The 26,730-nt window shown below is 39.8% G+C and overlaps 13 protein-coding genes across 13 annotated transcripts; 4 read left to right on the top strand and 9 right to left on the bottom strand.

Annotated features, from left to right (window-relative positions):
* Positions 1-189: 189 nt before the first annotated feature.
* KLLA0_C01782g (methionine adenosyltransferase) lies at positions 190-1,344 on the bottom strand (the record flags this gene model as incomplete). The annotated part of the gene is made up of 1 exon (XM_452275.1): positions 190-1,344. One exon carries the CDS (start codon positions 1,342-1,344, stop codon positions 190-192), a length of 1,155 nt encoding a protein of 384 aa, XP_452275.1.
* A 720-nt stretch (positions 1,345-2,064) lies between these two features.
* Positions 2,065-2,976, bottom strand: LPP1 (phosphatidate phosphatase LPP1; the record flags this gene model as incomplete). The annotated part of the gene is made up of 1 exon (XM_452274.1): positions 2,065-2,976. One exon carries the CDS (start codon positions 2,974-2,976, stop codon positions 2,065-2,067), a length of 912 nt encoding a protein of 303 aa, XP_452274.1.
* A 614-nt stretch (positions 2,977-3,590) lies between these two features.
* Positions 3,591-4,184, top strand: KLLA0_C01738g (YbhB/YbcL family Raf kinase inhibitor-like protein; the record flags this gene model as incomplete). The annotated part of the gene is made up of 1 exon (XM_452273.1): positions 3,591-4,184. One exon carries the CDS (start codon positions 3,591-3,593, stop codon positions 4,182-4,184), a length of 594 nt encoding a protein of 197 aa, XP_452273.1.
* Positions 4,185-4,674: 490 nt separating this feature from the next.
* KLLA0_C01716g (PSP1 family protein) lies at positions 4,675-7,182 on the bottom strand (the record flags this gene model as incomplete). The annotated part of the gene is made up of 1 exon (XM_452272.1): positions 4,675-7,182. The coding sequence occupies one exon, from the start codon at positions 7,180-7,182 to the stop codon at positions 4,675-4,677; it is 2,508 nt and encodes an 835-aa protein (XP_452272.1).
* A 753-nt stretch (positions 7,183-7,935) lies between these two features.
* On the bottom strand, positions 7,936-9,774 carry GMC1 (putative oxidoreductase; the record flags this gene model as incomplete). Its single annotated transcript, XM_452271.1, has 1 exon — positions 7,936-9,774. The coding sequence occupies one exon, from the start codon at positions 9,772-9,774 to the stop codon at positions 7,936-7,938; it is 1,839 nt and encodes a 612-aa protein (XP_452271.1).
* Positions 9,775-10,090: 316 nt separating this feature from the next.
* Positions 10,091-11,320, top strand: KLLA0_C01672g (NADH:flavin oxidoreductase/NADH oxidase; the record flags this gene model as incomplete). The annotated part of the gene is made up of 1 exon (XM_452270.1): positions 10,091-11,320. The coding sequence occupies one exon, from the start codon at positions 10,091-10,093 to the stop codon at positions 11,318-11,320; it is 1,230 nt and encodes a 409-aa protein (XP_452270.1).
* Positions 11,321-11,405: 85 nt separating this feature from the next.
* KLLA0_C01650g (uncharacterized protein) lies at positions 11,406-14,744 on the bottom strand (the record flags this gene model as incomplete). The annotated part of the gene is made up of 1 exon (XM_452269.1): positions 11,406-14,744. The coding sequence occupies one exon, from the start codon at positions 14,742-14,744 to the stop codon at positions 11,406-11,408; it is 3,339 nt and encodes a 1,112-aa protein (XP_452269.1).
* Positions 14,745-15,639: 895 nt separating this feature from the next.
* SMT3 (SUMO family protein SMT3) lies at positions 15,640-15,921 on the bottom strand (the record flags this gene model as incomplete). The annotated part of the gene is made up of 1 exon (XM_452268.1): positions 15,640-15,921. One exon carries the CDS (start codon positions 15,919-15,921, stop codon positions 15,640-15,642), a length of 282 nt encoding a protein of 93 aa, XP_452268.1.
* Positions 15,922-17,515: 1,594 nt separating this feature from the next.
* KLLA0_C01606g (amino acid transporter AGP1) lies at positions 17,516-19,378 on the top strand (the record flags this gene model as incomplete). The annotated part of the gene is made up of 1 exon (XM_452267.1): positions 17,516-19,378. One exon carries the CDS (start codon positions 17,516-17,518, stop codon positions 19,376-19,378), a length of 1,863 nt encoding a protein of 620 aa, XP_452267.1.
* Positions 19,379-19,764: 386 nt separating this feature from the next.
* On the bottom strand, positions 19,765-20,760 carry KLLA0_C01584g (uncharacterized protein; the record flags this gene model as incomplete). Its single annotated transcript, XM_452266.1, has 1 exon — positions 19,765-20,760. The coding sequence occupies one exon, from the start codon at positions 20,758-20,760 to the stop codon at positions 19,765-19,767; it is 996 nt and encodes a 331-aa protein (XP_452266.1).
* An 821-nt stretch (positions 20,761-21,581) lies between these two features.
* Positions 21,582-22,172, top strand: KLLA0_C01562g (nitroreductase family protein; the record flags this gene model as incomplete). Its single annotated transcript, XM_452265.1, has 1 exon — positions 21,582-22,172. The coding sequence occupies one exon, from the start codon at positions 21,582-21,584 to the stop codon at positions 22,170-22,172; it is 591 nt and encodes a 196-aa protein (XP_452265.1).
* A 208-nt stretch (positions 22,173-22,380) lies between these two features.
* Positions 22,381-23,913, bottom strand: FUS1 (Fus1p; the record flags this gene model as incomplete). Its single annotated transcript, XM_452264.1, has 1 exon — positions 22,381-23,913. The coding sequence occupies one exon, from the start codon at positions 23,911-23,913 to the stop codon at positions 22,381-22,383; it is 1,533 nt and encodes a 510-aa protein (XP_452264.1).
* A 1,818-nt stretch (positions 23,914-25,731) lies between these two features.
* KLLA0_C01518g (uncharacterized protein) lies at positions 25,732-26,178 on the bottom strand (the record flags this gene model as incomplete). Its single annotated transcript, XM_452263.1, has 1 exon — positions 25,732-26,178. The coding sequence occupies one exon, from the start codon at positions 26,176-26,178 to the stop codon at positions 25,732-25,734; it is 447 nt and encodes a 148-aa protein (XP_452263.1).
* Positions 26,179-26,730: the final 552 nt, after the last annotated feature.

The raw sequence follows: 26,730 nt of genomic DNA, 5'->3' as shown, positions 1-26,730 counted from the left end.
TAGAAGAGAAGTGTGCGGATGACGGCTGGAACTGATGCACATGCTCGAATAATTTTAAAAATGGTGCGAGGACAGAATAAAGATAATGAAGAAGAATAAGGAGGGGAAGAAGGGAAAGAAGTAGAAGGAGAAAGAACGGAAATCTAACAGTACGTTATGTTTTGTTTTTTGTTCAATATAGCTTCAAACTTACAACTTCAAAGCCTTTGGCTTTTCCCATGGGTATTCTTGGTTAGTGAAGTGACCGTAGGAAGCGGTTGGCAAGTAGATTGGTCTAGCCAAATCTAATTCCTTCACAAGGACACCAGGTCTCAAGTCGAAGTTCTTCTTGATGATTTCAATAACTTCTTCATCTGGGATGGTAGCGGTACCATAGGTGTCGACATGCAAGGATAAAGGTTCAGCGATACCGATAGCGTAAGAGAATTGGACTTGAACTCTCTTACAGATACCAGCGTGGACCAAAGACTTAGCAACCCATCTAGCGGCGTAAGCAGCGGAACGGTCGACCTTGGAGTAATCCTTACCGGAGAAAGCACCACCACCGACAGCAGAAGCACCACCGTAAGCATCGACGATAATCTTTCTACCAGTCAAACCGGCATCACCTTGAGGACCACCGATAACGAATCTACCAGATGGTTGGATGTAGTACTTGGTGTTTTCATCCAACATCTCGGCTGGACAAACCTTGTCGATGATGTTAGTTCTTAGAGATTGACGCAAATCAGCAGTGCTGATTTCTTCGGCGTGTTGAGCAGAGATAACGATGGTGTCGATTCTCAATGGGATCCATCTACCATTATCTTCCTTGTATTCAACGGTAACTTGAGTCTTGGTATCAGGTCTAACCCATGGCAAAGAACCGTCTCTTCTGGCATCAGCCATAGCCATGTTCAACTTGTGGGCCAACAAAATGGTCAATGGCAAATGTTCTGGGGTTTCGTCAGTAGCATAACCGAACATGATACCTTGGTCACCAGCACCTAGTTCTTCCAAAGCTTGTTCATAATGCAAACCTTGAGCAATATCTGGAGATTGTTGTTCAATGGCAACCAAAACGTTACAGGTCTTGTAGTCGAAACCCTTTTCGGAGGAATCGTAACCAATTTGCTTGATGGTGTCACGGACAATCTTTTGGTAGTCCAGGTTGGCTCTGGTGGTGATTTCACCGAAAACCATGATCATACCAGTCTTGGCTGCAGTTTCACATGCAACCTTAGACAATGGATCTTCTCTCAAACAAGCGTCCAAAATAGCATCGGAAACTTGATCACAGATCTTATCTGGGTGACCTTCACCAACAGATTCAGAAGTAAACAAAAAAGTGTTGTTGTTACCCATTGTGTATGTTAGAAACGAATATTAGAGTATTTGCGCTTGCAGTTCCAAGTCAAAATGAACACACCTCTTAACAAACAAGATAATCTACGAAAAAGATCCTTGGGAGAATGATGTACAAATATAAATGTACAAATATATATATATAAATAATTATAGCATAAAATATACACAATTATTACAAACTTGAACGTGTAAACCATAAATATATATGCACATGCACATTATATCTCCAGTCTAACTTGTGAAAAAGTCGTTGAATATTCTGTTTTTACTTATATACAAAATTTTCGTCCTCGAAGCATATACCTCTGGCTTGATTTTTCTACGAGTTTTTTCACAGTCGAAAGGAAAAAAAAAGGAAAACGAACAAGAGAAATTCACAGTGTGGAAAGCAGCTGTAATGATGACAGAACTTCGATTAGCTTGATACTTTACATAGTATATAGATCTATTAGGATGGGCGTACCATTGGACTAGATTCAAGTTCATTGGTCAAGGATTCGCATGTGAGTATGGGCGAGACTGGAAAAGCTGAATGGGAGAGAAAAAGTATGTATCGCATAGCCAGTTTGGCGGTATCTGGTTCACGATCGTCCGCTTTCCCCGTCCATGTGAAACGAGATTATCTTTTGACGCCACAGTTTATGGTTTTTTGTTTTCCTGGTAAGTCGCACTTTTCTTTTGTTTGCTTAGTTCCGTAATCGCACATGATAGGGAAAGTCACGTGGGAAGGAGATCGCCGTGACCCTGATTCAAGAAGGACGAGGTTGATGTGGTGTTGTTTACTGTTGACCAGTAGTAGTAGATGACATTCACGCATGTGAGCCCAAGTAGACATCCGGCTATAACGTCGTACCAGTGGTGTCTATGGTCTACAAGACGCGAGACCATCACGGTTGCGATGAGTACGGGGAGCCAGATTGTTCGTATATCAATGCGGGAGGATATGCTTGAGAGTTTGCTACCAGTTGTCGTTGTGGTAGAAGTGGAAGTTGATGAGATGGCAGGCCGTGTCACGTGATCATATATCCATCTCCAAGCGTACCAACATCCACAAGCTATCATACTGCTGTGACCGCTGGGCGTTGATTTCATACCTTCCACGAGAAACCGAAGATTTGGTTGCAGGCATGCCTCACTGACGTACGCCATTGCCGTCCCTGAATCCTTGGTGAACCCTTCCTTTGGAACGCATCTCTCTATAAAATCGGGACGGAAGTTACTGATCTTGAATTTCAATACGTTGGTTAACATCCCTGTGACACCAATTGATACCCACAGCATGACCATTGCACAATGGAAACGGTGCGTGTTAGTGTCGATTGACATCGGCCTCTCGAATTTTTTACTAAGATTCGACCTTTTCCAATCAGTTTCTTTACTCATGCAATATGCAAGACATACACTCATCGGAATAGACACCGTAAGTAGCATGCACATACCACCGCTGACAAGTTCATTTTCCACAAACGCTTTCGAAATTGCTTGGTCATCCAGTCTGAAAGGTTTGTCCATTCGAGGCATCCATGTCAACTCCGTGTACACAAAATGTGCTAAAGTACACAATGCCACTATGTAGAACGGTACAAATTGGCGGAAATATAGCCAGTACTCTTCCATATCACTGATCATGGCTACCAGTGTGCGTGAGTGCGTATGGGTGCCCCTTTGATGCCAGTCTTCTGCTTCCCTTTTGTCGTGTCCCACCTTCCTAGCCAAAAGCACATTTTTATCTCTGCTAGAAGAAGAGTATCATCCCTTTCTGCATTAGAACTTAAACTTTTTGGAGGTGAGAAGACGAACCGACCAATTCCGTAACTTCTAACATTTTTTTGGTTTCTCTACAGTAGATTCTGAGAGAGTGTAACCGCTGCACATAATTGAAGAATTACGGCAGAAAATCCAACACCTACCGCATTGATAACAAGTGTTTCTAATGCGTTTCTACCTCGTTTCGCATTGCCATTTTGTTTCCATCTGGCAAGTTAACCTCATCTCTTGCCATTTTGAACACTTTTCGCTAGCAGTGAGTATGTCACCCGGACACCTCTTGCTCCTCTCCGTCCTTAGTATTGCTACCCTTAAAAAGCACAGGCACCACTATATATATTATATATATATACGGTACCTCTACCAGATGAACGACCAGCCCAACACTGTAAACGCATTGAAACCTAAAATTATCAGTAGAGGAGAGTTCTCAAAGGAAAGTACGATTTTTAATATCCTCTGCACATTCCTCAACAATGTTTGCTTCAATTAATTCTGCCAAAGCTATCAAAGATTCCCTTACTTCTCATGGAGTGATCTCTAAAGTACTTCCAGATTTCTCTAATAAGGGTTCCACCAGTTTGGTAATCGAATACGCTTCTAAGCATCCTGTCGCATTGGGTAACACTTTATCTATCGACGGTACTCAGGAGAAACCGGAAATTAAAGTCGCTGGTGGAAACGATGCTCAGCTAGATACAGACGCTCTGTATTCCTTGTGTTTGACTGATCCAGATGCACCATCTAATTCCGATAACAAATGGTCTGAGTACTGTCATTATTTAGAGACTAACATCAAGCTAAGTCTGGACCCAGATACTCCAATGTCGCTGGACTTAAAGGCAGGCGATGTGCAATTACCGTACGTCGGACCAGCTCCACCAAAGGGCACCGGTCCACACCGCTACGTTTGGATTCTTGCTCAGCAATCCCCAGATAAAAAACCGGAATCTGTCAGTGATCGGCCCAATTGGGGGTTCAAGAAACCTGGTACCGGTTTCCAGCATTATGCTGAATTGTTCAACTTGACTCCAGTTGCGGTAAACTTTTTCTACGCTGAGAATAAATGAAACATCAAGCACCTATAAATGGAATATGTGATTTCATATTTAGTTTATATTATATCAAATTTTATATATGTATATCATAATTATATCATCCTTTATGTCTATATCATACCATCATCGATAATTAAGAGAACTGTCATTAGTTGAAAGAATAGTAGGCTTGGAAACATCATTAAAAGAACTTGATAATTACCAATTAGAAAGTTAAAATTTTTAGTGTGGATATTATAGTGGAGAAAAGAATAGGACAATACAAATCCGCACAAGAAGCGTAGGGCAGAAAGAATTGAAAGAAAATTTGAACAGATAAAAATCATTTAATGCATTGAGTAAATCAACTCAGCCATTGTGAAAGAGTTTCATTGATAGCCTGTGGCTTGCACATATCCTTCTATAAAGTATTGGATGTTTTTTGTCTCTTTTATATTTTTTGATGCCAGTTTTATACGGTAGTCTTTCAAGAAGTTAGCTTTGTCCGTCCGCTTCTCGAAAATCAGAACATGGAGTTAACTAGTTCTTTGTACACTCCAATTTGGAAATTGTCCAATTGGATGTTTTTCAAAGAAGGTGCTACAATGAAACCTGTTTGAGGAGGAAGGTTGTTATCGCTTAGTTCTTCTTGTTGGAAATGTTTCATCATATCCTCATACATGGCCCACTCTTTCCTTTCGTTATCATAGTACTTGCTATCAATTTCGAGATTATTTGGAATTGCACATAGCCATATTCTTGTTTTATAAAACTTGAACAACTCTTTGATCAATTCACGGAAATCATTACGTTCTTGACAAATGTAATAGAAAGTAAGCTTCTTTCTATCAAACTGAAATTCAGAGTTCAAAATTTTGATGTTCAAACTAGGTTTACCATTAACTGCATTATTGCTATTCAAAGTCTTTAATTTCAACTGTGCGATATGGAGAGCCTTTAGTTCATCTTGGAACTTGCTATGAAGGTTGGTAAAACATTCCCATGGCGTAGCAAACCGTAAAATCTGTTTGCTAGGAATTATTAATTGAGTCAATTCAATGACGTCGTATAGTTTTGGATTCAAATCATCCTGAGATCCATTTGCATTATTCATCAAGGCGTCAATAAATTTATCTGCTGGATAATGCTGGTTCCTCGAAGTGATCAACGAGTCGAAATGGATCTTCTTCTTCAAAAAGTTGATGAATAGAGCTAGCTCTAACTGAACAACTGGTGCAATACAAACCGCTAAATCCTTACCACGGTCGCCGTCAATTATAATCAAATCATCACGAGCGAGCTTTAAATTGGTACCCTGAGGCAAAGACAATAATTCTAGTTTACCGTTCTTCAATGCCACCAAAACCAACGGTCTATAATGTAAGTAGCTACTCGTTGAAGATCTTCTGTGCTTACCAGTGGAAACAAAGGCGTCCGACTGAGGGTTATAATTTAAGTTGCAGCTCTTTAGGAATCCCAAGAACTTCTGCACTTTTTCACTTCTAGTTTTATTTTCAGAAGTACCAACTATTAGTGCCTTGACCGCATCAACAAATTCAGTACAGGATTTACTAGCGAAAAAGTTCTCTCCACATTCCTTGTATAATTGCGATAGACTTTCGGAAGAAACGATTTGGCCATCCTGTAACAATAATCCATTGTCTAATGGGAAAGTACCTTGCTGAGGCAAACCAGCAGAAACTGTTTGTGGGTTAGTATTCCCACTTTGAGATAACAGAGCCAAAGGAGGTTGTTGGTGGCCAGGTACAGACCCCATGTTTGTAGTGATTGGTCCACTGCTACCGCTACTAACACTGTTATGCTTCATTTGGTGGAAGTTTCTTGGAGATTGATAACCGTTTCCTCCACCGCTGACACTACCTGAGAGGGATTGTCTTTGGGTAAAGAACCTTTGTTGATTACTATTCCCTCCAGTATTACCCGAACCGCCACCAATGGTAAAGTTAGAATTCGGATTGTTCAAGGAATGTCCATGAATTAAAGCATCAGACACGTAAGATGATCTCCTACCACTAGAATGGATATCACCAATGAAATTGTTTGAGTCCTGGCCAAAGGTTAAATTAGAAGGAGTCATGGCGCCGGCACCATAACTGCTACTTCCAGCACTGTTCAATGGCGACAGCTGGTCACTTGGTGAGACTGTTTGATTCAAAGCCGCATAGTAGCTCGAGGGAGACACTGAGCTTGCCGATACGACTGAGTTATTTCTAGAATGAGGGGCACCTCTGGAACCTCCGCCTTGGACTTGACCCTGTTGTATAGAAGCTGATGCCATGTTTCCAGGAACACCAGGGCCTGGACCATACGGTACTTGCGCTTGCAAATGAGGGGGCATCATATGTTGTTGTTGCTGAGGACCACCGGTAATTACTGAATAATCCTGTGCATGGCCCGACGCACTAAGTGGAACCATACCAAACGGCTGGTTCTGTGCATTAATTGAACCGGGACCGCTATAACTAAACTGGAACATGGAAGAGGAGCCTGGAACTGGTTCTGGAATGGAACCACCCATTGGCCCACCAACAGCCGCAGCTGCCTGAGGACCACCCATAGCATCCGAAAATGACATACTGGCGCGATTATGTGATCCTGAACTCGAGATAGGAGAAGCATCCATTTGGTACATGGGATTCCTGAAACCACTAATAAAATCAACGTTACCAGGTCCAGTGCCGGTAGCATGACCTTGACCTTGACTTTGGCGTTGACTTTGATTTTGGCCCTGCCCTTGCCCTTGCCCTTGCCCTTGTCCTTGCCCTTGACTTTGACCACGACCTTGCCCAACCGAATTATCTAGACTAGCACCAGTGCCTGTCCAAGTCCCAGAACTAAACCCTTCCTCCGGATTGAGATTACTCCTAGCCTGTTCCCTTGCTTTTGCTGGCAAGTCCGATAGCGACTTGCCACTGCTGTTCTTAAACAAAAACTTATCATAATACTGCCTCAACTGAGGATTGTCTGACAACGAAGTAGTACTGCTAACCTGCGGCAATTCATTCATCATCGCTTGACTACTATCTGTATTCTTACCGTCCGTTTGTTTCGTCCCTTCTCTATAGCCTCTGTAATATGATCGGGGAAGAAAGAAAAAAATGTAATTAGCACTTATTATACTATGAAAACCCAGTAAAAAAAAAAAAAAATGCTGTTCTGCTGATTCTTACGATTCCTTATTTCTTCTCGTAAGGGTAAAAAAAACTATGTTCACTCTGGTTTCAAATAGAAGAAAAATATACACGCTGTGTTGAAACTGATACCGTACCCTGAGAGTGTGTGTGTATGCGTATGTGCGTATGTATTCAGAGTTCTCTTTTGCAAACAAAAGCCCTTATGTCAGTTTGAAAGGAGACCTTGTACTAGTTCCTGGTAATTCCAGTTAAATGTCCAATGAAGAGTGCAAAGTAGGAAAGAAAGCACTCTCGTTGGTTTCCGAAAATTAAGTATACTGGTTTACCCCAAAGGGAAAACCGCACAAAGGGGAAAGAATTGGAAACTCTCAGTACCAAAAATGTCAAGAGCTAAAAGAAGCGGCGATAGTTCTGTCTCACTGATGGTTGGAATTAGTGTACTTAGGGAAGTCGAGTTTGAAATACTGCGGGAAGTGGGATGTTGCCAGTAGAGAAGGCAGGTAATTAATTCTTTCTTGAATTGCTCTTTTTCGTTTTTCAGTTTCATTTATGCGTAGAAAGGGTCTGCAATGACGGCAGCGTCTTTCAGCCTGAATTAAATGTACGTTGTATGTAGGTATGTAGGTATATCATCTGGAGAGCATGTATTTATAGAGCATTATGTCTAGGAAAACCACCACCGCGCAGTAAATTCCAATGACTTTCAGTTTACTAGTCTCCGGTTGGGTGTTAATTGCATGGTCGGCATCTGCTTGCACTGTTGGAAGTGGTGTTGGAGGTGGTGTTGGCGTTGATGATATGGATTCCTCGTGTAAAAGCTCGATGTCCGGATTCAATTTGGGTTTTGGTGTTACAATGTTAGTAGGTTCTCTTATCACCAACGAATCCAGCGGTAGAGTTTCAAGCCCTTCTTGTATTACAACTCCAAGTCCCTTCACCATATGCCAGTCCACGTGACAGTGGAGTAGCCAAAGACCCGGGGAATCAGCTTGGAATCTGATGACCGCAAAACTGGAACCAGCAATGTTTATGGTGTCACGAGTCATTGGAACCCGTCCGCTGGATTTCCAATATGTCAAATCTTCACTATACTTTGCGTAAGCTCTAGATGAGGGATTGTCCCAATGTAATGGTCCGTCACCTGACTCTCCTATACTAATGACTTGGAAATGATGGCCATGCAAATGCCAAGGATGTCTCATGTGGTCAATGCTATTGATAGCTATGTCCACGGTGCCCCCAAATCCGACATTTATGGGTTTCTTTGTGGCATTTTCCATCGATATCAATAATGGGACTGCACTAGCTGGATTCATGAATTCACCCATAGTGTCTCCATTTACGAAAAACATTGATGTGTGATACTTTTGCTTGGTAGCAGCAGAAGTCGATTGTTCGTAATCCAAGGAAAACTTCTGGTCATTTGATTCTGGATCTGGTAGCAACATCCAGTCGATGGGCTCATACTTCTTGTACAATTCGATTGAAGTAAAATCAGGTAATCTGCTGATGGAAACAGATGATGATGATACAGCCGTGGAAAAAGATGGATAGTATTGCAATACATGGCTTTTAGTGATGTAACCCATCATTTTGTTACATCCATGGATAATTCTTGCATTTTGGTTGTTTTCGTCTCGTTTTACTAAAACAGTGTAACGTTGGCCCGTCGCCAGTGTTAATGTGGACAGCTCCACAGGCTTTACCAAAATGCCATCAGTCTCGATGACAATCATCTTGTGGTTAGCTATGTGGAAAACCTGTGTGTTACTGTTTGCCATGTTTAAAATACGTAACCTCAAATATTCGGTGTCAGGGTCTACCTGTATCACCTGATTCTCATCTTGTTTCCCATTGAACAGTGATCCATCCACATGAGGGTCAGCGCCCTTGTTTGGCTGCAAGAATGCATCCATGATAAAATCATGGGGGTATTTATACCAATCACTCAAAGTAATGATCTGTTCCTGAACATGTGCACCTAACCCAAATTCCTTTGCCACGTCGCGCTCGTGGTTATCAAATTGGTCACAATCAACAATGACGGGACCTCTTAAACCTTCACCGTACTGTACTGCATAATGTGAATGGTACCAAAAAGTACCACATGTAGTTTTAGAGACTGTGATATTCTGCCAGTAGGATCGGTTGACACCAACCTCATATTGACTGATACCTGGAACACCATCTCCAAGCACTGCCGGCTGTTTACCAGTAGCTAACTCTTCACCAACGAAATTCTCCAATAAAAGCCCATGGAAATGTATAGCAGTTGGTTGGTCTAAATGATTCTCTATCTGTAGATTCAATTGCTCTCCGTTCCTCAATCTCAATGGAGGCTTTATCAAATCATCGTTCTCATTAAGTCTGATGGTTCGACCGTCTTCATGTCTTGAAATATCAAATTTCAAGTCTTTGCATTGTGACACTCCAAATAACAGGACAATCCATAGAGCCTCTATTAACATCACTTTGTCACTGTTCTCTTAATACTTCATCAAAAGTTAGTTACTACTGCGCCAATAGAGTCACTGTCTGTCTATTCACCTAAACTGAGTACGGCAAAGACTCACACCATTTACTATCGTGATGATATCTCTAGTTTTCAAATGGGTATGGGGCGGATGAGTATTGGGCCGAAAAAAAAAAGGTTGATTTCAGAATATCAACAGGGTATTTAAAGAGACTTCGCATAAAGGGCAGATATTCGAATGGAAGAACTTATTTAAGATCACTTTTAAAGAGCACTTTCACCCTGGTGAAAATACAATTTCTAATAATTACATGGTAATGCCAGTAAAGCTAGAAAAATCTGACCAAGTTGCATTTTGGACGCCCAAGCAACCCGAAGTAGGGAAATTCCTTCGGTATTTCGATGGCATCGAAAGAGATGCTCCCCTTCTATTTCAGCCTTTGACTATAAGAGGCATGACCATTTCAAATAGGGTGGGTACTTCTCCAATGTGTACTTACTCATCCGAAAATTTTGAAGCAAATAAATATCATCTAGTGCATTATGGTTCCATAAGTAGTAGCGGGCCCGGGTTAGTCATCGTTGAATCATCCGCAATTGATCAAATTGGAGCTTCTTCACCTAATGATTTAGGCCTTTTCACTGATGAACAAGCCATCACTCATAAAGAAAATATTGTAGATTGGGCTCATGTTCATAATATTAAAATTGGTGTCCAATTGGGTCATGCTGGCCGTAAAGCAAGTCTGGCATCTCCTCTAAATGGCGAACTAGGCGTTTACGTCCCAAATGAGGAAGGTGGATGGCTTGATAAATTAGTGGCTCCCTCTACAGTACCCTTCGATGATTCTGGTGTAATTCCAAATGAACTGACGCTTGCTCAAATTGAGAAAACTATAAAACAATACGGTATTAGTGCCAAGCTCGCTGTCGAGAAAGCAGGGTACGATTTTGTTGAAATTCATGCTGGTTATGGATATTTACCTTGTCAATTTTACACAGCCACAGCGAATAAGAGGAATGATAGGTATGGTGGCCCTTTTGAAAATAGAATCAAATTTCTACTAGAGGTAATAGATGAGGTGAGGTCGTCGATTCCTGACTCTATGCCAATTTTCTTGAGACTTTGTGCAGATGAAAACGTTGAAGACCCAGACGGGTGGAAACTCAATGACACCATTCGGTTATTACCATTTTTAGTACAGCATGGGGTAGATGTTATTGATGTCTGTAGTGGAGGCTTGAACTCTAAAGAATATGGCTGGGACCATCCAAACTTTTTACCTCCGAGAGAAATCGCGAAAAGAATCAAGGAAGCTGCTCATAGTAAGATACTGGTGGCATCTACGGGTGGGCTGCAAGATGGTACAACCGCTAACAGTCTATTAGAATCTAATACAGTAGATATCTTATTGATAGGCAGAGTCTATCTAAAGAACTCCGGTATCATTTGGCAACTTGCAGATGATTTGGGCGTTCAACTCGAACAGGCGAAGCAGAAAGCTTGGATATTTGATTCTGAGGGCCATTTGAAAAAGTGAACAACAAAAACAACTAAATAATTCAATAATACAACATTTATGAGTCTATATATACTTGTGCATTTTAAAGGCCGACAAAATTAAATCAGAAAGAGAATACTAGCACCTTTTCCTTCTCTAAAATTTTTTCGATCTCCTTTACTAGTCTATTAAAAGTCTTTGTAGATCCTGATTTCTTGGTGAACTGTATTATTGATCCATTTCCTTCACCAGGCAGAACAGTAATCTTGAATCCAGTGGATCTTAAAGATAAGATGTTGTCACTGGTCAGCTTACCAGAAATGACAAAATCATTAGGGCTTGATTCAACATGCTTCAAACCATAGTTAGTCCATTCATTCAGGAGTCTATCCAGAGCTTTATACATTTTTGGAGCAGAAACGCCTGCCTTCAGCTGAGAATCAAAGCTCTCCGGGCCAAGTTTCTTCTCAGATCCTTGAGAAAACTTCCTGAAGAATGAGATTTTTCTCTTGTTTTCCACCTTGGGGGTGATCTCTTCGAGTGGCTTACGCTCATTATTGTTTTTCCTCACAACATCATTCAATGGAGGCTTTTTTACGACTTCAGTTCTACTGACATCTGATGTTGAAGATATATTTTCATCAATGGATTCATCAATGAGCATTGTTTTGTGGGGCTTTTGTGTCTGATCGTTTGGCTGGTAAATGCCAAGCCCTAATGCTCCATTCTCGTCGGCTACGTCATGAGATACCTGCAATGGAGGTAACGACGGCAAGTTAATATCCTTATCATTAGTACTTTGTTTTCTGGCATCAGTAGATTCCTTTCTGGCGGCAGAAGCTAGTTTTCCTTCCTCTGTTTCTGGTACTTCGAACAGCTTAGAATTTTCATCAAGCTCTTCAACGGTCTCAAACATGAATTCTGGTTCCTGTGCAACCTTGGATGATGAGTATTCAGGTTGGCCAGGTAGAGGTTCAAGATAATTATCGTTCTTCAAATGATCCACAAGGTTCGTGAATGAAGTCTTAGTTGAATACAGTGACAATACAGAAAATCTTTTGTTAGAGGAAGAGAAATGTTTTGACCTCCTTGTAAATTGTGGAACTTTGACTTCTGAGAGCTTTCTGGGTTCAACTTCGTCATCTCTGAGAGTTGCAACTGCTTTAGCATTCTTGGGTAACTTTTGAACCTCGTACTTTGCAGTCTGTTCAGAGTACTTTCTCAATTGTTCTTGTCTCTCTTTAGATACTAAATCCTTTTGGGCTTTCTCTAATTCAACGTTCAAGTTAAATTGCGATCCAAGGAATTTGGAGCGTCTAATGGTTTCCAGAATAGTCTTTTCCTTTGACGCTTGGTCATCTTCTAGGTTAGCTGACAGTCTACTTTCAGCAGCTATGATACCAGGGTCAAGTCTGGAAACTGGTCTCGTTTGTAGAGAGAAGTTTCTTGTATTGATTAGTTCATTGATGTCATTCTTTATACCGAATGTACTATCTCTTTTGTTTGCAGTTCTATCGGTCTCTATCGGAGCAGAGACAGATCTTCCATTGGCTGTGTTTCTTTCATCCGAGCTCCCCTGAACAGCTTCATATTCCGCCTTGAGCTTAGCAATTTCGTCTTCCATTTGGTCTTGCAATTCCTTCTGTCTTTCAGCTCGCTTTCGTTCTTCTCTTTCAAGTCTTTCTTGCTCCTCCCGCTCGATCCTTTCCCGTTCCTTTCTTTCAGCTTCCTCCTTCTCACGAGCTTCGTTGACTTTTCTTTCCAACTCTTCCTTCTCTTTCCGTATTTGTTCGTATTTCTCATGCTCGAAAATCTGATCCATCAATGTAGCAAAGTCCTGACTTGTCCTTTTCGTTTCCTTTTCGATGTATTCCCATTCACTGTCTTCGGAAAGTTTTGCATACGTTGCAATCAGTTTCGTTGTTATAGATCCACGCTTCATATTAGGCAGTAGAGAGAATCTTTTGGATTGTCTCTTTGATTGTCTTTTGTAGTCACGAAGCATTTCTTTAGGGACGGGTGGAGCTGCACTATCGTTTATCCTGGAAACTCTTTTATGAGCAGCAGGGGTTGGAGAAGACGAATTGGAGACTAGCTGTGAAATTCTCTTGTTTGAAGGGAAAGTCTTACTCAAACGTTTACCTATTGAGCCGTTTTTCACTGGTGAGCTATGTTGGCTACTCAGTTTTTGCATTGATACAGGTCTTTTGTGAGAAGATGAGGCAACTATGATTGATGTTCTTTTCTTCTTTGGAGTGGTGACTGGGGAATCAGATTTATTAGGAGATGGTAAAGATCCAACGTACATCAGCGAATTCGAAGAGACAGATTGTTTCTTTTGTAATTCTTGTTGCTTCAATTGATCTTGGTAATTATCGTGTTTAAATCTATGCAGTAAAGCGTAAAAAGTCTTTTCTAAATTAGCACCAGGTTCCATCAACTTCGTAATAATGTCTTCCTTATTTCTACCATGCCATAGAACAACCAAATTCTGCAAAATAGTTTCATCTACGCATTGATTTCCTCCTTCTAATGATAGTGGATTCAAATAGGTATCTTCTCGAGGTAAGTTTCTAATGGATTTAGAGTCCTTAATGCTTGGGTATTTTCTTAGAAGTGGATGCTTTAGGATCTCTCTTGTCTTGATTCTTTGTTCTGGATCTACTGTTAAGATTCTGGCGATTAAATCTTGGGCTTCCGATGATATTTCATCATCTCCAGGCATTTCAAATTTCCCACTTTGAACCTTTAACAAGAGATTTCTGATATTGCCATCTTCTTCATCAAATGGCAACCTACCGGTCAGTAAAGCGTAAAGAATAACACCACATGACCAAACATCGGATTCAAAACCGTGATATGGCAAGCCCGAGACAATTTCGGGTGCCGCGTAATGAGGCGAACCACAACTAGTTTCCAGTAATTTATCTTTTGATTCTAGTGCTGCCATACCGAAATCGGCTAGTTTGACATTGAATTTATGGTCTAATAAAAGATTTTCAGGCTTCAAATCACGATGAACTATACCTAACGCATGGCAGTAAGAAATACCGATAATTATCTGTCTGAAAAATCTGACTGCCTCATTCTCAGGTAATGGGCCCCTTTCCACCAACAAGTTGAATAACTCACCTTTTTCAACGTACTCTAAAACCATATATAAATCTTTTGAAGTTTCCCAAACATCGTATAATCTCAAGACATTAGGATGATTCAACAACTTCATAATGATAATTTCACGTTCAATACCATAGGGTAAGACATCAGGATCGTTACCACCAATCATTGTCGACCCTTGAGCGTTGAATATTGATTTTGATATAATTTTCACAGCGGCTTGTTGTCCTTTAGTTTCATTATAGGCCATTACGACTTTACCTGTTGAGCCAACACCCAGTGTCGAGCCCAACTTCCACGGGCCAATTGTGTCACCCTTTAACGTCGTTATTCCGTTACCGTTCATTTCTGATATATTGTGATAGTATTGGCCAAGCTACAAGTTATAATGTTCCCCAGTCGCGTAAAGGTTTGAATGATAATTTCTTATGAGAATGAATGTGGTGTAATATATCGTTTTTATCAGAGTGAGATTCGCTTGCCTAGATAAATAACTCTCTATGTCTGATATCTGGTACCGTCTAGTGAATTCAATTGGTCGTGGTTGAAGATGGTTGAAGTGAATTGAAATTATTTTTTTCACGATAACTTTTATGGTTTAATCTACTTCCAGTTTTATGTGATGAGCCTTGTCTCAATTTCTCAGTATTTCCCTCAGGTACAATTTTCACCAAAGAAAAACACAATTAAACTTCACGTCTTGGTATATATGTATGCCAAATAACAATGGAAGAAAAAACCTACCAAATTCAAAACGAGTGTGGCAGAAAACTATTAACAAGACAGCTAATATTTCTTCCACTTCTGGTAAATTATTCTTTCTAAAATCATTTACTGTAACAGTTATACTAATTGAAAAGAATGTTCACCATACTAGGAAGGAAAATGACTTGAAAAAAAAAAGACCTAAAAACGCGAAACTTGAAGCAAACCTAGCTTTTCGAATCGAAATAGGAATACAAGGGTGGTAATTTGCAGGAGGTCTGTTATAAGCCCTGCCATTTGATACCCAATCTCTTTTTTCTTTCCATTCGGATTTCATTTCTAATTCCATACCGACTGTTTTCCCTGGGGAAATGCAGATAAGCTTGCGGGCACTTTTCTTGTTGTTCATCCAAAGTAGTTTTAATATTCCAGATACATAGTCAGTTATTATAACATTAGATAGGTTACATTGAAAGATAAAAAAGGATGGGAATGCTGTAGTTGATCCCACTTACTGCTGCAAAGTACACTCCCAATTACAAACTACCACCAATTTGCTCTCTGTGAGCTTCAATGATATCGTTATCTTCCATGTCCAAATCTTCAGGGGTCTGATCTGGTAACACACGCACACCGTCGTAAAGGAATCTTAGGGATTCAATCTCTTTACCTTGTCTCTTAGCAAATGCCTCCATTAATCTTTTTAATGGAGTGGTCTTTTTGATCTTGAAGAAGATCTCACTGGATCCATCCGAAACCTTCAAGTTAATATGTGTTTCTGGCTTAACATCCACCTTTTGTTCTTGTTCTTCTGACATTTCAAACTGTGGTTATATATATAGGCGTTGAAGAATGGAGAAACAGGATTCAATGAATGTTTAAAGACTCGCTTTTTCTTCTTCTAACTCTCGGCAGTATAGATTGAGCTTTTGTTTGTTAAGGTAATTTGTATTGTTGAACTAATTCCTGGCCAAAAAAAAAAAATACTGTAGTCCTGAAATTCGACTGTCAACTGACATGGAAAAGAGCTCTAACAAAAAGCAGTTTCCTTCTTCCTTTTGAGAGCATGAAAATGAGAAGTTAGGGGAGGGAAGGGTAACGACCCACAGGCACGTGATCTTTCACTCCTGCCCATTTTGTTTTGCTGTACTTGGCAAAAGGATTAATCGTAACCCGGCCATGGCCGGGTTACACTTAGCCGGAAGCCGGAAGTTTCCTTTTGCCAAGTACAGCAAAAAGATAAGACGCGTGCTACAGCGCGCAAATGCCCTGTAAATATAAATCACGAGGGCACTTTCCTTTCAGTTTTTTGGATAGAGCTTCAGTCCGTGTTGCATTGGATTTTTGTCGCCGAACGCTATCACCACCGCTCATTCGTTTGTTCCGATAAAGCTATAACTGTCTGGGCTATATTGGAACCTTAAACCCGTTCTCTCAAGTGCCATTAAACTAAAAGCACCGAGATTATTACCCTATCTTTCTTATAAAAAAAGAAATAGAACCTCCGTAGACCGTTTCTCTTAGCCCAATTTGGGTTTTCCACCTCGTTCCTTTTTATTTTAGTTTCAGTTTTCTATTTTGTCGCCCTTGCAGGTGATGGCTACATCCTCTACTGGAAGCTCCATCGAGAAATGGAAACTGCAGGACCATATTCTTTCATTGCTGCGGTATTAACTGGGTGAAGCTGATCATTTGAAAAAGAAATAGGAAGGTGTATGGGTTGTTCCAGGAATATTTAAGGCTCTTCTCTGGACAGCCCTTAGAATCCCGCGCCAGGGATTGTTCGAAAGTGGCGTATTGAATCTTTTTGTATGCAGTTTGCGGTCTTTTCTTTTGGTTCATGGCACAATCTTATTTTCTTTACTTTTTTTCATTCGCAGTAACGTTAAGAAGTGTGTCACAAGATGACGAGATGAGACGATGTAGCCATTGAGCGATCCAAGACTGGAGGTACTTTAGAAGCTGTTAGATGCGTAGCTTAGCCTCAGCCAAAGAGATGGCAATCGTATTCTGATTGCCTTTTCCCTCAGTTCCTTCCCCCACCTGCCCATGGTTAGTAAATTGGATGATTTGGTCCTGATAACTCAGAAATCACTCTAGTTAGTAGTTGGTAAGTAATATACTGATCGATTTAAGAATGAGATGATGTATTATAATGTTCCTAGTGATTATCTGGGACGCAATACATGACACCGAAAAGTAATGTTGGAGTCTTGGAATGTTTTCGGTGTGTGTTGATTTTCTTTTCAGCGATTTTATAATATAAATATATATATATATAAAAGTATATGTAGAGTGGTCGATTTCATTTTGCTATGTGGTTGTCACATATTCTCTGCAACCGTGGTCGTCCTTATTCTTTAAGAGTTCATATCTTCAAGAAGTATATGCTAGACTGCGTCAAATCTTACCATGACTGGTGCTACTGGATCTTCTAATTCAGACTTTATAAGTCCTGTTGGCAGTGACGTTAAACATAATGATAAATCAGATACTATAATACAATCAGAAGGGTTCCCAAGTATTGAAGGTGAAGCTGAATACTATGAGAAAACGTTCTCTCAATCGGACGAGGAGTACGCTGCAAAATCAAGTGTTTGGCATAGGTTTAAGGATTCCTTCAAGAGAGCCGATCATATTAATACGAATATACATGGAAATGCGGAATTGGAATTGAATCCATCACAGAGTCTCTTACCTGAGAAGGGTGCTAGCTTAAAGCGAGATATTAAACCAAGGCATGTTGTTATGATGTCTTTAGCTACAGGTATCGGTACTGGTCTACTTGTTGGTAACGGTAAGGCATTGGCTACCGGTGGACCGGCTGGTTTGACCATTGGTTATGCTATTATGGGTTCTTGCTTGTACAGTATTATTCAAGCTGCTGGTGAACTAGCAGTTGCATACCCAACTTTAACTGGTAATTTCAATAACTATCCTTCCTTTTTGGTGGACCCTGCTATGTGTTTCGCTACCGCTGCCCTTTACTGTATTCAATGGTTATGTGTGTTCCCATTAGAAGTGATTTCTGCGGCCATTACCATCAAATATTGGAATACCAGCATAAATCCTAATGTTTGGTGTGTTATATTTTACGTTATGATCATCGGAATTAACATGTGTGGTTCCGCTGGTTATGCTGAAGCCGATTTCTTTTTCAACACTTGTAAAATTTTAATGTTTGCAGGTTTCTTCATCTTGGGTATCATCATCAACTGTGGTGGTGCAGGTGACTCAGTTTATATCGGTGGTAAATATTGGAACGACCCTGGTGCCTTCAACGGTGACACTGGTATTAGTAGATTCAAGGCTATTGTTTCTACTTTGGTTACTGCTGCATTTGCTTTTGGTGCATCAGAAGCCGTTGCTTTAACTGCCAGTGAACAAGCTAACCCAAGAAAAGCTATTCCAAGTGCTGCTAAGCAAGTGTTGTACAGAATTATTGCCATCTACTTGGCTAGTATCATTCTAGTTGGGTTTTTAGTTCCTTATAACTCCCCTGAATTGATGGGTTCAGGTAGTTCTTCTGTCCATTCTTCTCCTTATGTGATTGCTGTTGCATCGCATGGTGTCAAAGTTGTCCCATCATTCATCAATGCAGTCATCTTAATCTCAGTGTTATCTGTAGGTAACTTTTCTTTCTACTCAAGTTCCCGTATTCTTCTATGTTTATCCGAAATCGGTTATGCTCCAAAGTTTTTCCAATACGTTGATAGACAAGGTAGACCACTATATGCCATGATTGTGGGTGCTCTTGTTGGTTGTATTTGCTTTGTTAGTGCTTCATCCGCAGAAGAAAGTGTCTTTACATGGTTGATGGCCGTTTCCGGTTTGTCCCAATTGTTCACATGGACTAACATTTGTATTTCTCATGTCAGATTCAGAAAAGCCATGCAAGTTCAAAATAGATCCATAGGTGAATTAGGTTTCAGGTCCCAAGTTGGTGTATGGGGTTCTTACTATGGTATCTTCATGATGATATTGGTTTTCATCGGTCAATTCTGGGTCGCACTTTTCCCAGTAGGAGGTACCGATGGTGCCGATGCCGAAAATTTCTTTGCTAATTATCTTGCAATGCCAGTCTTCCTTGCACTATACTTCGGTTTCAAGATATGGAAGAAGGATTGGAGACTATATATTCCAGCATCTGAAATCGATCTCATTTCTCACAGAAAGATTTTCGATGAAGAAATACTAAAACAAGAAGATGAGGAATATAAGATAAAAATGAAACATGCTTCCATATGGGTAAAATTATCCAACTTCTGGTGTTAAACTATTCAATCATGTACAAACTGAACTAACTTTATGAACTCACTGTACGCCGTCATTCTAAATGTTTTTCATGAACCTCATCTTACCTTCTATCCTTCACACTTTAGTTACTATATGATATTTTTTCAAGAAAGAATCTCCTTAATGCATTATCTACTGGTTTCATCCAGTAACGAACCTTTTAATCGATAAAATTAGAATATAGACTAAGTACTGCATAGGATATATATTATATGTTTAAAACATAACTCCAAAACTAGTATCATTACATTATATATTATGGTCATTATCGTGGCAGTTGCTGCTGTGTAGTTTTTACCTTGTCAGTGCTGTCTGTAAAAAACGACAGGACAGCATTTGTTAATTCAGAATTCGAGTATATTCTTCTAATCCTCATCATTATCTTCCAGTAGGTTTACGAATGTTTTTTTATTCTGATAACTACAAAGCACGGTTTGCATTGATGTCGCATTGTACTCTTGGGGCTTGAAAAAATCGATTGGTTTTTCCGAAATAGATGTGCCTTTTATGATGTATGAATGAAGAGGCTTAAAATCGAAACCAGGATCTAGTATTTGGATTAATTCTGGTTCAATATCCTGCATTTGCTGGCCGAAAACAGATGAATTATCCGACTTATTGTACAAAAAGTCACATAATTGTTGATCAAACGGAACATAAATATGATCCCAGTCTTTACCCTGGCTATAGTTTGCAGTATCGACACATAATACTCTACCCAATGGAAGGTCTTGCAAACGATCAACGTCTTCAGTTTCGACGAACAACTGCATGTCAAATATCCATGTACAGTTCACAATAGAACCGTCACCTTTCAGAGAACTGATAGTAGATATATCAATCGGACTCTCTGTCTTGAATTTAATACAATAAAGACCAGCTTGATCAAATTTGTCACTCAGTGACACTTTCACATCGTTATCGAACAGTAGATATTCAAACGTCTCATCCTCGTCACCGACCATTATTCTTAGCTGAGCATAGAAAGGTACATCTTTTCTCCGGTAAGGTTCATCAAGCTGGATCCAGAGCCCAAATTCCTCTATTGAGCGGGCCCATTGCTCAGGCAATTGAAAAGTATAACTTTCACCTAATGTCAACGCAGAAACACCAGTATTCAGTAACAACGAAGGATTATTCAACCAATCTTGAACTAATTTCCATTTGTCAGCAACCGTTACATTTGGAAACCGTTTAGAGTAGGATTCTAAGTACGAAAAGTACCATATAGGCAAGAAACATTGAATTGGTTCGTTTGTTTTGCCTATTAATACGTTCAACCACTCTATAACGTGAGGTGATGATTTGGCATCTTCAGGAAACGGCAGAATGGCTTGAAGATCTTGCAGTAGCTCGACCATTCTAGAGAGGAGTTGAAGGTTGCAAACACGACGTATGCACGTTCACTAGATAGTTCGAGATACAGGAGACATCTAGTTAGACCCTTTTCTACCATTGAATCATTGATGATACTAGGAGTCATTTTAGGTAAAATAGAAGAAACAATAATCTGATCATGTGACCCATTGATTGGCTTTGTCTTTGTTTCCACCCTCCATCTTGTTATGACATCCGGATGATGATAAGCACCGGTTCGATACACAAAAAGATTTCCTTACACTGTTAGAAAGGCTTCATCTATACCTGAATAATTTATTACTCATATTTGAATCTCGCTATTTACGTAAGTAGATACGATTAATAAAGTTGACATTTCTCTTTCTGGTTCAAGCTTCCTTGAAACTTCTCGGTATTAATTTAATAATGTAAGCGTTTCTGTTAATTTCACCACTTTTCTTCACTTTAGTAAGCGCTATTGTCAGTTTTTACTAAGATGAATAATGCCTAAAAAAAAAAAAATCAAAAAAAAAAAAACCGCTCGAAACGACAGACAACACGAACACTGTGTCTTAATGTTTCTGAGGAAAGTCAGGTCGGTGGTTAGAAGTACCCCAAGGTGCAAGACAATCTGGGATTACGGGGTTGGATAAGCCATTGTAATAGACTGATCTATAGTTACTCCTAGTGTAAATAATTGATGTGACACTGACATATATATATGAGGATGGAAACAATTATCAAGTCTGTCTTGTTTCACGCTAACTTTATTCAAGTGTAGTGTATGGTCTTTTAATATATTGATTCTACGGAGGTCAATCCAATCAACCTAAAACTGTATCTAATGTCTGCTGCTGCCACTAAACAATTCTTGAAAGCTATTGCTGCTCGTCGTACTATCTATGCGTTGAAGCCTGAATTGCCATCTGGTGTATCTATCAATGATGTTCAGGAAGTGGTCCAGGCCATTGTCAAGGACACCCCAACTTCTTTCAACTGCCAAGGTAACAGAGCAATTATTCTGACTGGTGAAACCCACAAGAGTGTATGGGATTCTGTTGTGAATGCCATTGAAGGTGATAACGGTAAGAAAAGACCTGCTTCTGCCAGAGATGAAGCCTTCGGTTCTATTATCTTTTTGACCGATGACAAGACTACTGAAAAGTTGCAAGCTGACTTCCCAGCATGGTCTGCTATCTTCCCATCTTTCGCCGAACATTCCAGTGGTGCTGCTCAAATCTCCACATGGACTGCCATCGAATTGTTGGGTCTGGGTGGTCACTTGCAACATTACAACGGTTACGTTAAGGCTGCTTTGCCAGAAGGTGCTATTCCACAAGAATGGACTGTTCAAGCTCAATTGGTCTTTGGACTACCAGCTGCTGAAGCCGGTGAAAAGACGTACATCGATAACCCTGTCAAAATCTTGAACTAGGTATCTGGCATGTCAATCTCTAACGAATAAGCTGATATAAATTAAAGGAAAAACGTCATATGTGTAGACACATACTATATAATGAAGGAAAATTAAAGATTAACTACAAGTTATTTGAAACTGCCGGAAAATTAGACCTAGAGATTGTTCCGCCAAGAGCCAATCAAACAAATACTATCGTTTACTATTACTTGTGATAGCGATACATTTACATACTCTCTTGAAGACATAACCCGGGCACAATACCACGGTTTTCATTCAAATAAGTGGGTCCATCTAGTGAACTATGGTTTTGGATATTACTTCTTTCCACTAAACACCATCCGTCTGTGTGTCTTGCAAGTACTCGTACAAGTTCACCTCCTCGTATATCTATTTCATCCATCAACACAGCCTGATAGTCCTTGACAACACGGTATAATTTTGCCTGCTCTTGAGCAGTTGATTTTCTCGCAGATCGTAAGTCATGATGGTCACTTCTTGCACTGACATTATCCGAAACATGTTGATCATCGTTGGCCGACGTGAAGTGGGGATTAGGCGGCTTGGGTAGTGGTTTTGTTTTCGATAGTTTATCCAATTTGAGCAGCGTTGGATATGTTGGTTTTAAGTTGGTATCTATTATTTGCGGTTTGATTACGCCTTGTTCCGTTCGTATCTTAGATTCATTGATTGGTATTTCACTTTCCTCTTTAAGTTCTAATGACGGCAGTGATTCAATAGCTTCATATGGAGATCGAGGAACACTAGGAAGCATCGGTGACATTTCAGTGTACGGCTCCTCCCCATTTATAGTGATCTTACTCTTATTTGCTCTTGCAAGTATATTAAGTTGTTTCAAATGAATAGTAGGGGTCTTTGCTGTTTGAATTTTGTCTTGGATTAGAGTAGATTTGGTTAAAAACCATCTTGAAAGTGGCGATTCATAGTTCCATTTCTTGAAGGGTGATGCTAATGGTCTGGGAAACTGTCCTAAATCCATTGTCGAATTTGAGTACGCATTCGTGTCGCTTTTTTGGTTAACATTTTTTCTGTATGGATTGTCCGTAAATGCCAATTTTTCCGGTGTTTGAATGAGTTCAGGATGAGAAATATAAGGTTTGCTAACTTTGTATGTGATCTTAGAGCTTACGCCGCTATCATACTTTTCATCCTGTTTCTTTTCGTTGAAAAGTTCTGCTTTTTTTAAATCATTAAGTTCTTGCATCCCATATAGCTTCCCTAACACCGAATCTGGCTCATGCTGTTGCATATTTTCATTATCAGGATCAACTTTTGAGTGGAATCTTCGATAGTACAAGAACCCGAACACAATTCCCAATCCAACGACAAACAAGGCAATTGGTAATCCTATGGCAAGACCTAAAATGGTACCACTAGTATTTTTTCCATCCGATGTACTGGCTAGACTGTTCAAGGAGATTCCTGATGTCATTCTCGCTGATTGACTACTCTGAACTCCCAATGAGCTACTGCTATGGGATGTAGAACTAGTAGAGGTGGATTCTTGAGAAGTTTCAATCGTAGTGGTGACTTGATTTGTAATAGTTGCAGTTTTAACATTTTTGTTCAGTTGAGTTGCAAACGCTGTCGAGACGGTAGTTAATGCATATGGTAAAGTATTTGATGCTCGATAGTATTGATCAACATAAATTGTATTAATGACAGTAGCTTCATTATGTAGAATAAGTTCGTTCATTTGCGTCTGGATCACCGTTCGTGTTTCTGTTTCTATTTCCATCTTAGTTATTCTTCTATTTTTTCCTCTGGTTTCATGGACGCCGAAAAGTTACGCGTCTGCAATGGTGCTTAAGCACCAAATCCAAGCGTGTAAAGTCAACCAACGAAGAGTCAGAAAATAGCAGAAAAAAAGTGGCTATTACATTCAGTATTTATGTCACTGAATTATCAAAGTTAATTCAATACGTTCATGTTTCATAATCCCAAGGGAGCCGGAACGTTAAAAGTGTATCAATTACCTGCGTTAAAACATACTGTAACCCTTGTTTATGATACCCAATACCTCAATATCGCAAGCAGCTGTGGTTTCATGTGCCCTTGGATTCTATTTTTTCTTTTTCAAGTGTTTCAGAGTACTAACTATTTGGTCCCTGAAATTGTCTTATATCTGAATCTGCAGGTTGTTGACTTTCTGTACTTTTGACGTGAGGCTGATCCAATACAAATCTGAAACACGTCTAACAAACATCGCCTTTCTGGGGGAAGTATGTGATATCCGGGTAACATCTTATATTTGTTCTGGCATGCACTCAGGATTAATTTTCACGTGCTCATTGCATAATAGTAGCAGAAGAAGCAGCTGGCTTCGAACAAAGTTTTATTCATCGAGTACATTTACGAAGGGAAGTGTTAGTGCAAGATATCCATTTCTTTGACATGTGTTTCTAGAAAAGAGTTTTTCGCTTAAAATAGGTTTTTGAATGTCAAACGTGTGATTATTTGTATTTGGCAAACATGATCTGCAGTTTGGCATAGGCTATGAAGGAACAGCAAGGCTGAGAAAGTTACTTTCGCATCTCATTGCTTTTCTTAAAATTCTTCGCGGATTTTGACAGCTTTAAAGATTTCATCGTTTGATCTATCGAACATTTCATGACATGACAGGAAAATGGTCGCTGAGGTAAATTCAACAACTGACCACTAGCTATATTTTCTCAATATTTGTAGTTCCTGCAGTTAAGTTCGATCGAAGTTGATACTAGTGACACTTCTTTCTTCAAAAAGGCTGAAATGTTTATAGTGCCAATTCAACTGAGGTAGATACTAGGTGAAATAGACATTCCTGTGCCAAGCCACAACATCTTCTATGCTGATCAACGACTCATATTTCAAAGTAGTAGATCGCTGATTTATCCGTATTCGTCACCGTAAAAGCGTGATAAACATTTTTCCGGCCAGACAAAAACTGCCTCTTAGTCTTAGCGCTAAAAAAAAAGCTGCTTTCTTAACACCCTTAACATGACCGCCTGACATAGAATTACCAACATTCCGTTGTCGCGTATAGGAAGCATATGCCGAAGCTTCTAAAACCACTCATTAGAAACGAAATATGAGAACACTCCGAGTATACGGGAAAACCAACAATGCATCAGCTGTTTTTTGACCCATTCGTAACCATTTTTGTTTCTCTAATTGCTTTCAATACAACCATTGATATGCCAAGAAGCCCTCAAAACTTAGATATTCTCTTATTCCCGACCGAATTGTTATTTTGAGACTACATGAATGAGGCTAATATCTTATGCTCATAGTAAACTTAACCAACTACCCTTAAGTTGGCCTTACCTTGTAGTTGAGAAGGAGCATCTGGAGAAATAACATGAAAAAAAAACCCTTCTTAACGGGAAAATCTGGTTGGAATCATGAGATCTATGTAGTATAGAATCAGCTGTTTTCGCCAGTCCCTGCCTAGCCCATGAGATATCGTAAGAAATTGATGCGTACCAAGATGGTAACGGGTCCGCACTGGAAAAGTCTCAGTGGAGTTAAAGCTGCTGAGTGATAACAGCACAACGCTCCCGGATCTAACCTGTAAATTCTATATCATGCCAAAGTTTTTTCGAAAAGATTGGGTGTACGGATTATCAGTTAAAGGGAAACGCACAAAATTATTTTCACGTTTTGAGGTACAATCTGAAAAGACCGTTATGCATGTCAGGGGTAAATTCAACGTACGGGAAATATGCAGTAAAGAAAAAGGCACCAGATGCACGAAGGTACCATTTTGCTTCGTGAAATAACGCAAACAGTCGTACGCTTCTGCAGAACTGTTCGTAAGGTATTTTGAGGCATATGGCTTGGGTTGATAACAGATATTGAATAATCGAATAGAAGCAGCTAAAGCTGACCAGTTCTCAGAAGGTTCAAAGTGGGAAGGGAGAAAATGAGAAACAAATGTACTAACGAATTCTCTTCGAACACATAAGATGTCGTAGGAGTATCCTAATATGGGAATTAGTCTGGGAGCAAAACAAAGGCTGGTCATACCTCTGCTATCAGCAATACTATTACAGCGTAAACGTTAGTGACTAAAATCACAGACTGGCTTAACTGCTAATGTCTGCTTCGTAACCTTATACTTTGTTTAGTTTTTTGCAACTCATCTCTATAACAGGTGCCTATGCTATATGCATGTAGTACCTTTCTTGATGAAGAAGCTGTGCGATATTAGATTTCCTTTTTTGCATTCATGCTGAAAATTACTAGCTAGGTACTTTACTTAGCCTCAGCATTGTCAAACTGTGAGAGCAATGCGGCAATTTACGTGCCTTTCTTGGAAACCAGTTATGATCGCCATAAACCCTCGGTCTATTCCCGTTTTACTTGCTTATTTGCCTGTGCCACCAAATCGTTTAACATAAAAGACCAAAACGGACTCTCTCCAAAGAAATCCACAAATCAAAATATTTTCGTTTCCCTTTCCAGGCACGACATACCTGTGTAATACCTTTGTTTTTTTTTAGCTTTTTTTTTTTTTGCCTAAAAACCTGGCATCACATATCTAATCTTAATTCTCACCTTATTTGAAGTTCAGCAA

The sequence above is a fragment of the Kluyveromyces lactis genome (assembly GCF_000002515.2).
Source record: "Kluyveromyces lactis strain NRRL Y-1140 chromosome C complete sequence".
NCBI classification, from domain to species: domain Eukaryota; kingdom Fungi; phylum Ascomycota; class Saccharomycetes; order Saccharomycetales; family Saccharomycetaceae; genus Kluyveromyces; species Kluyveromyces lactis.
This window is presented reverse-complemented; position numbering and strand designations above follow the sequence as displayed.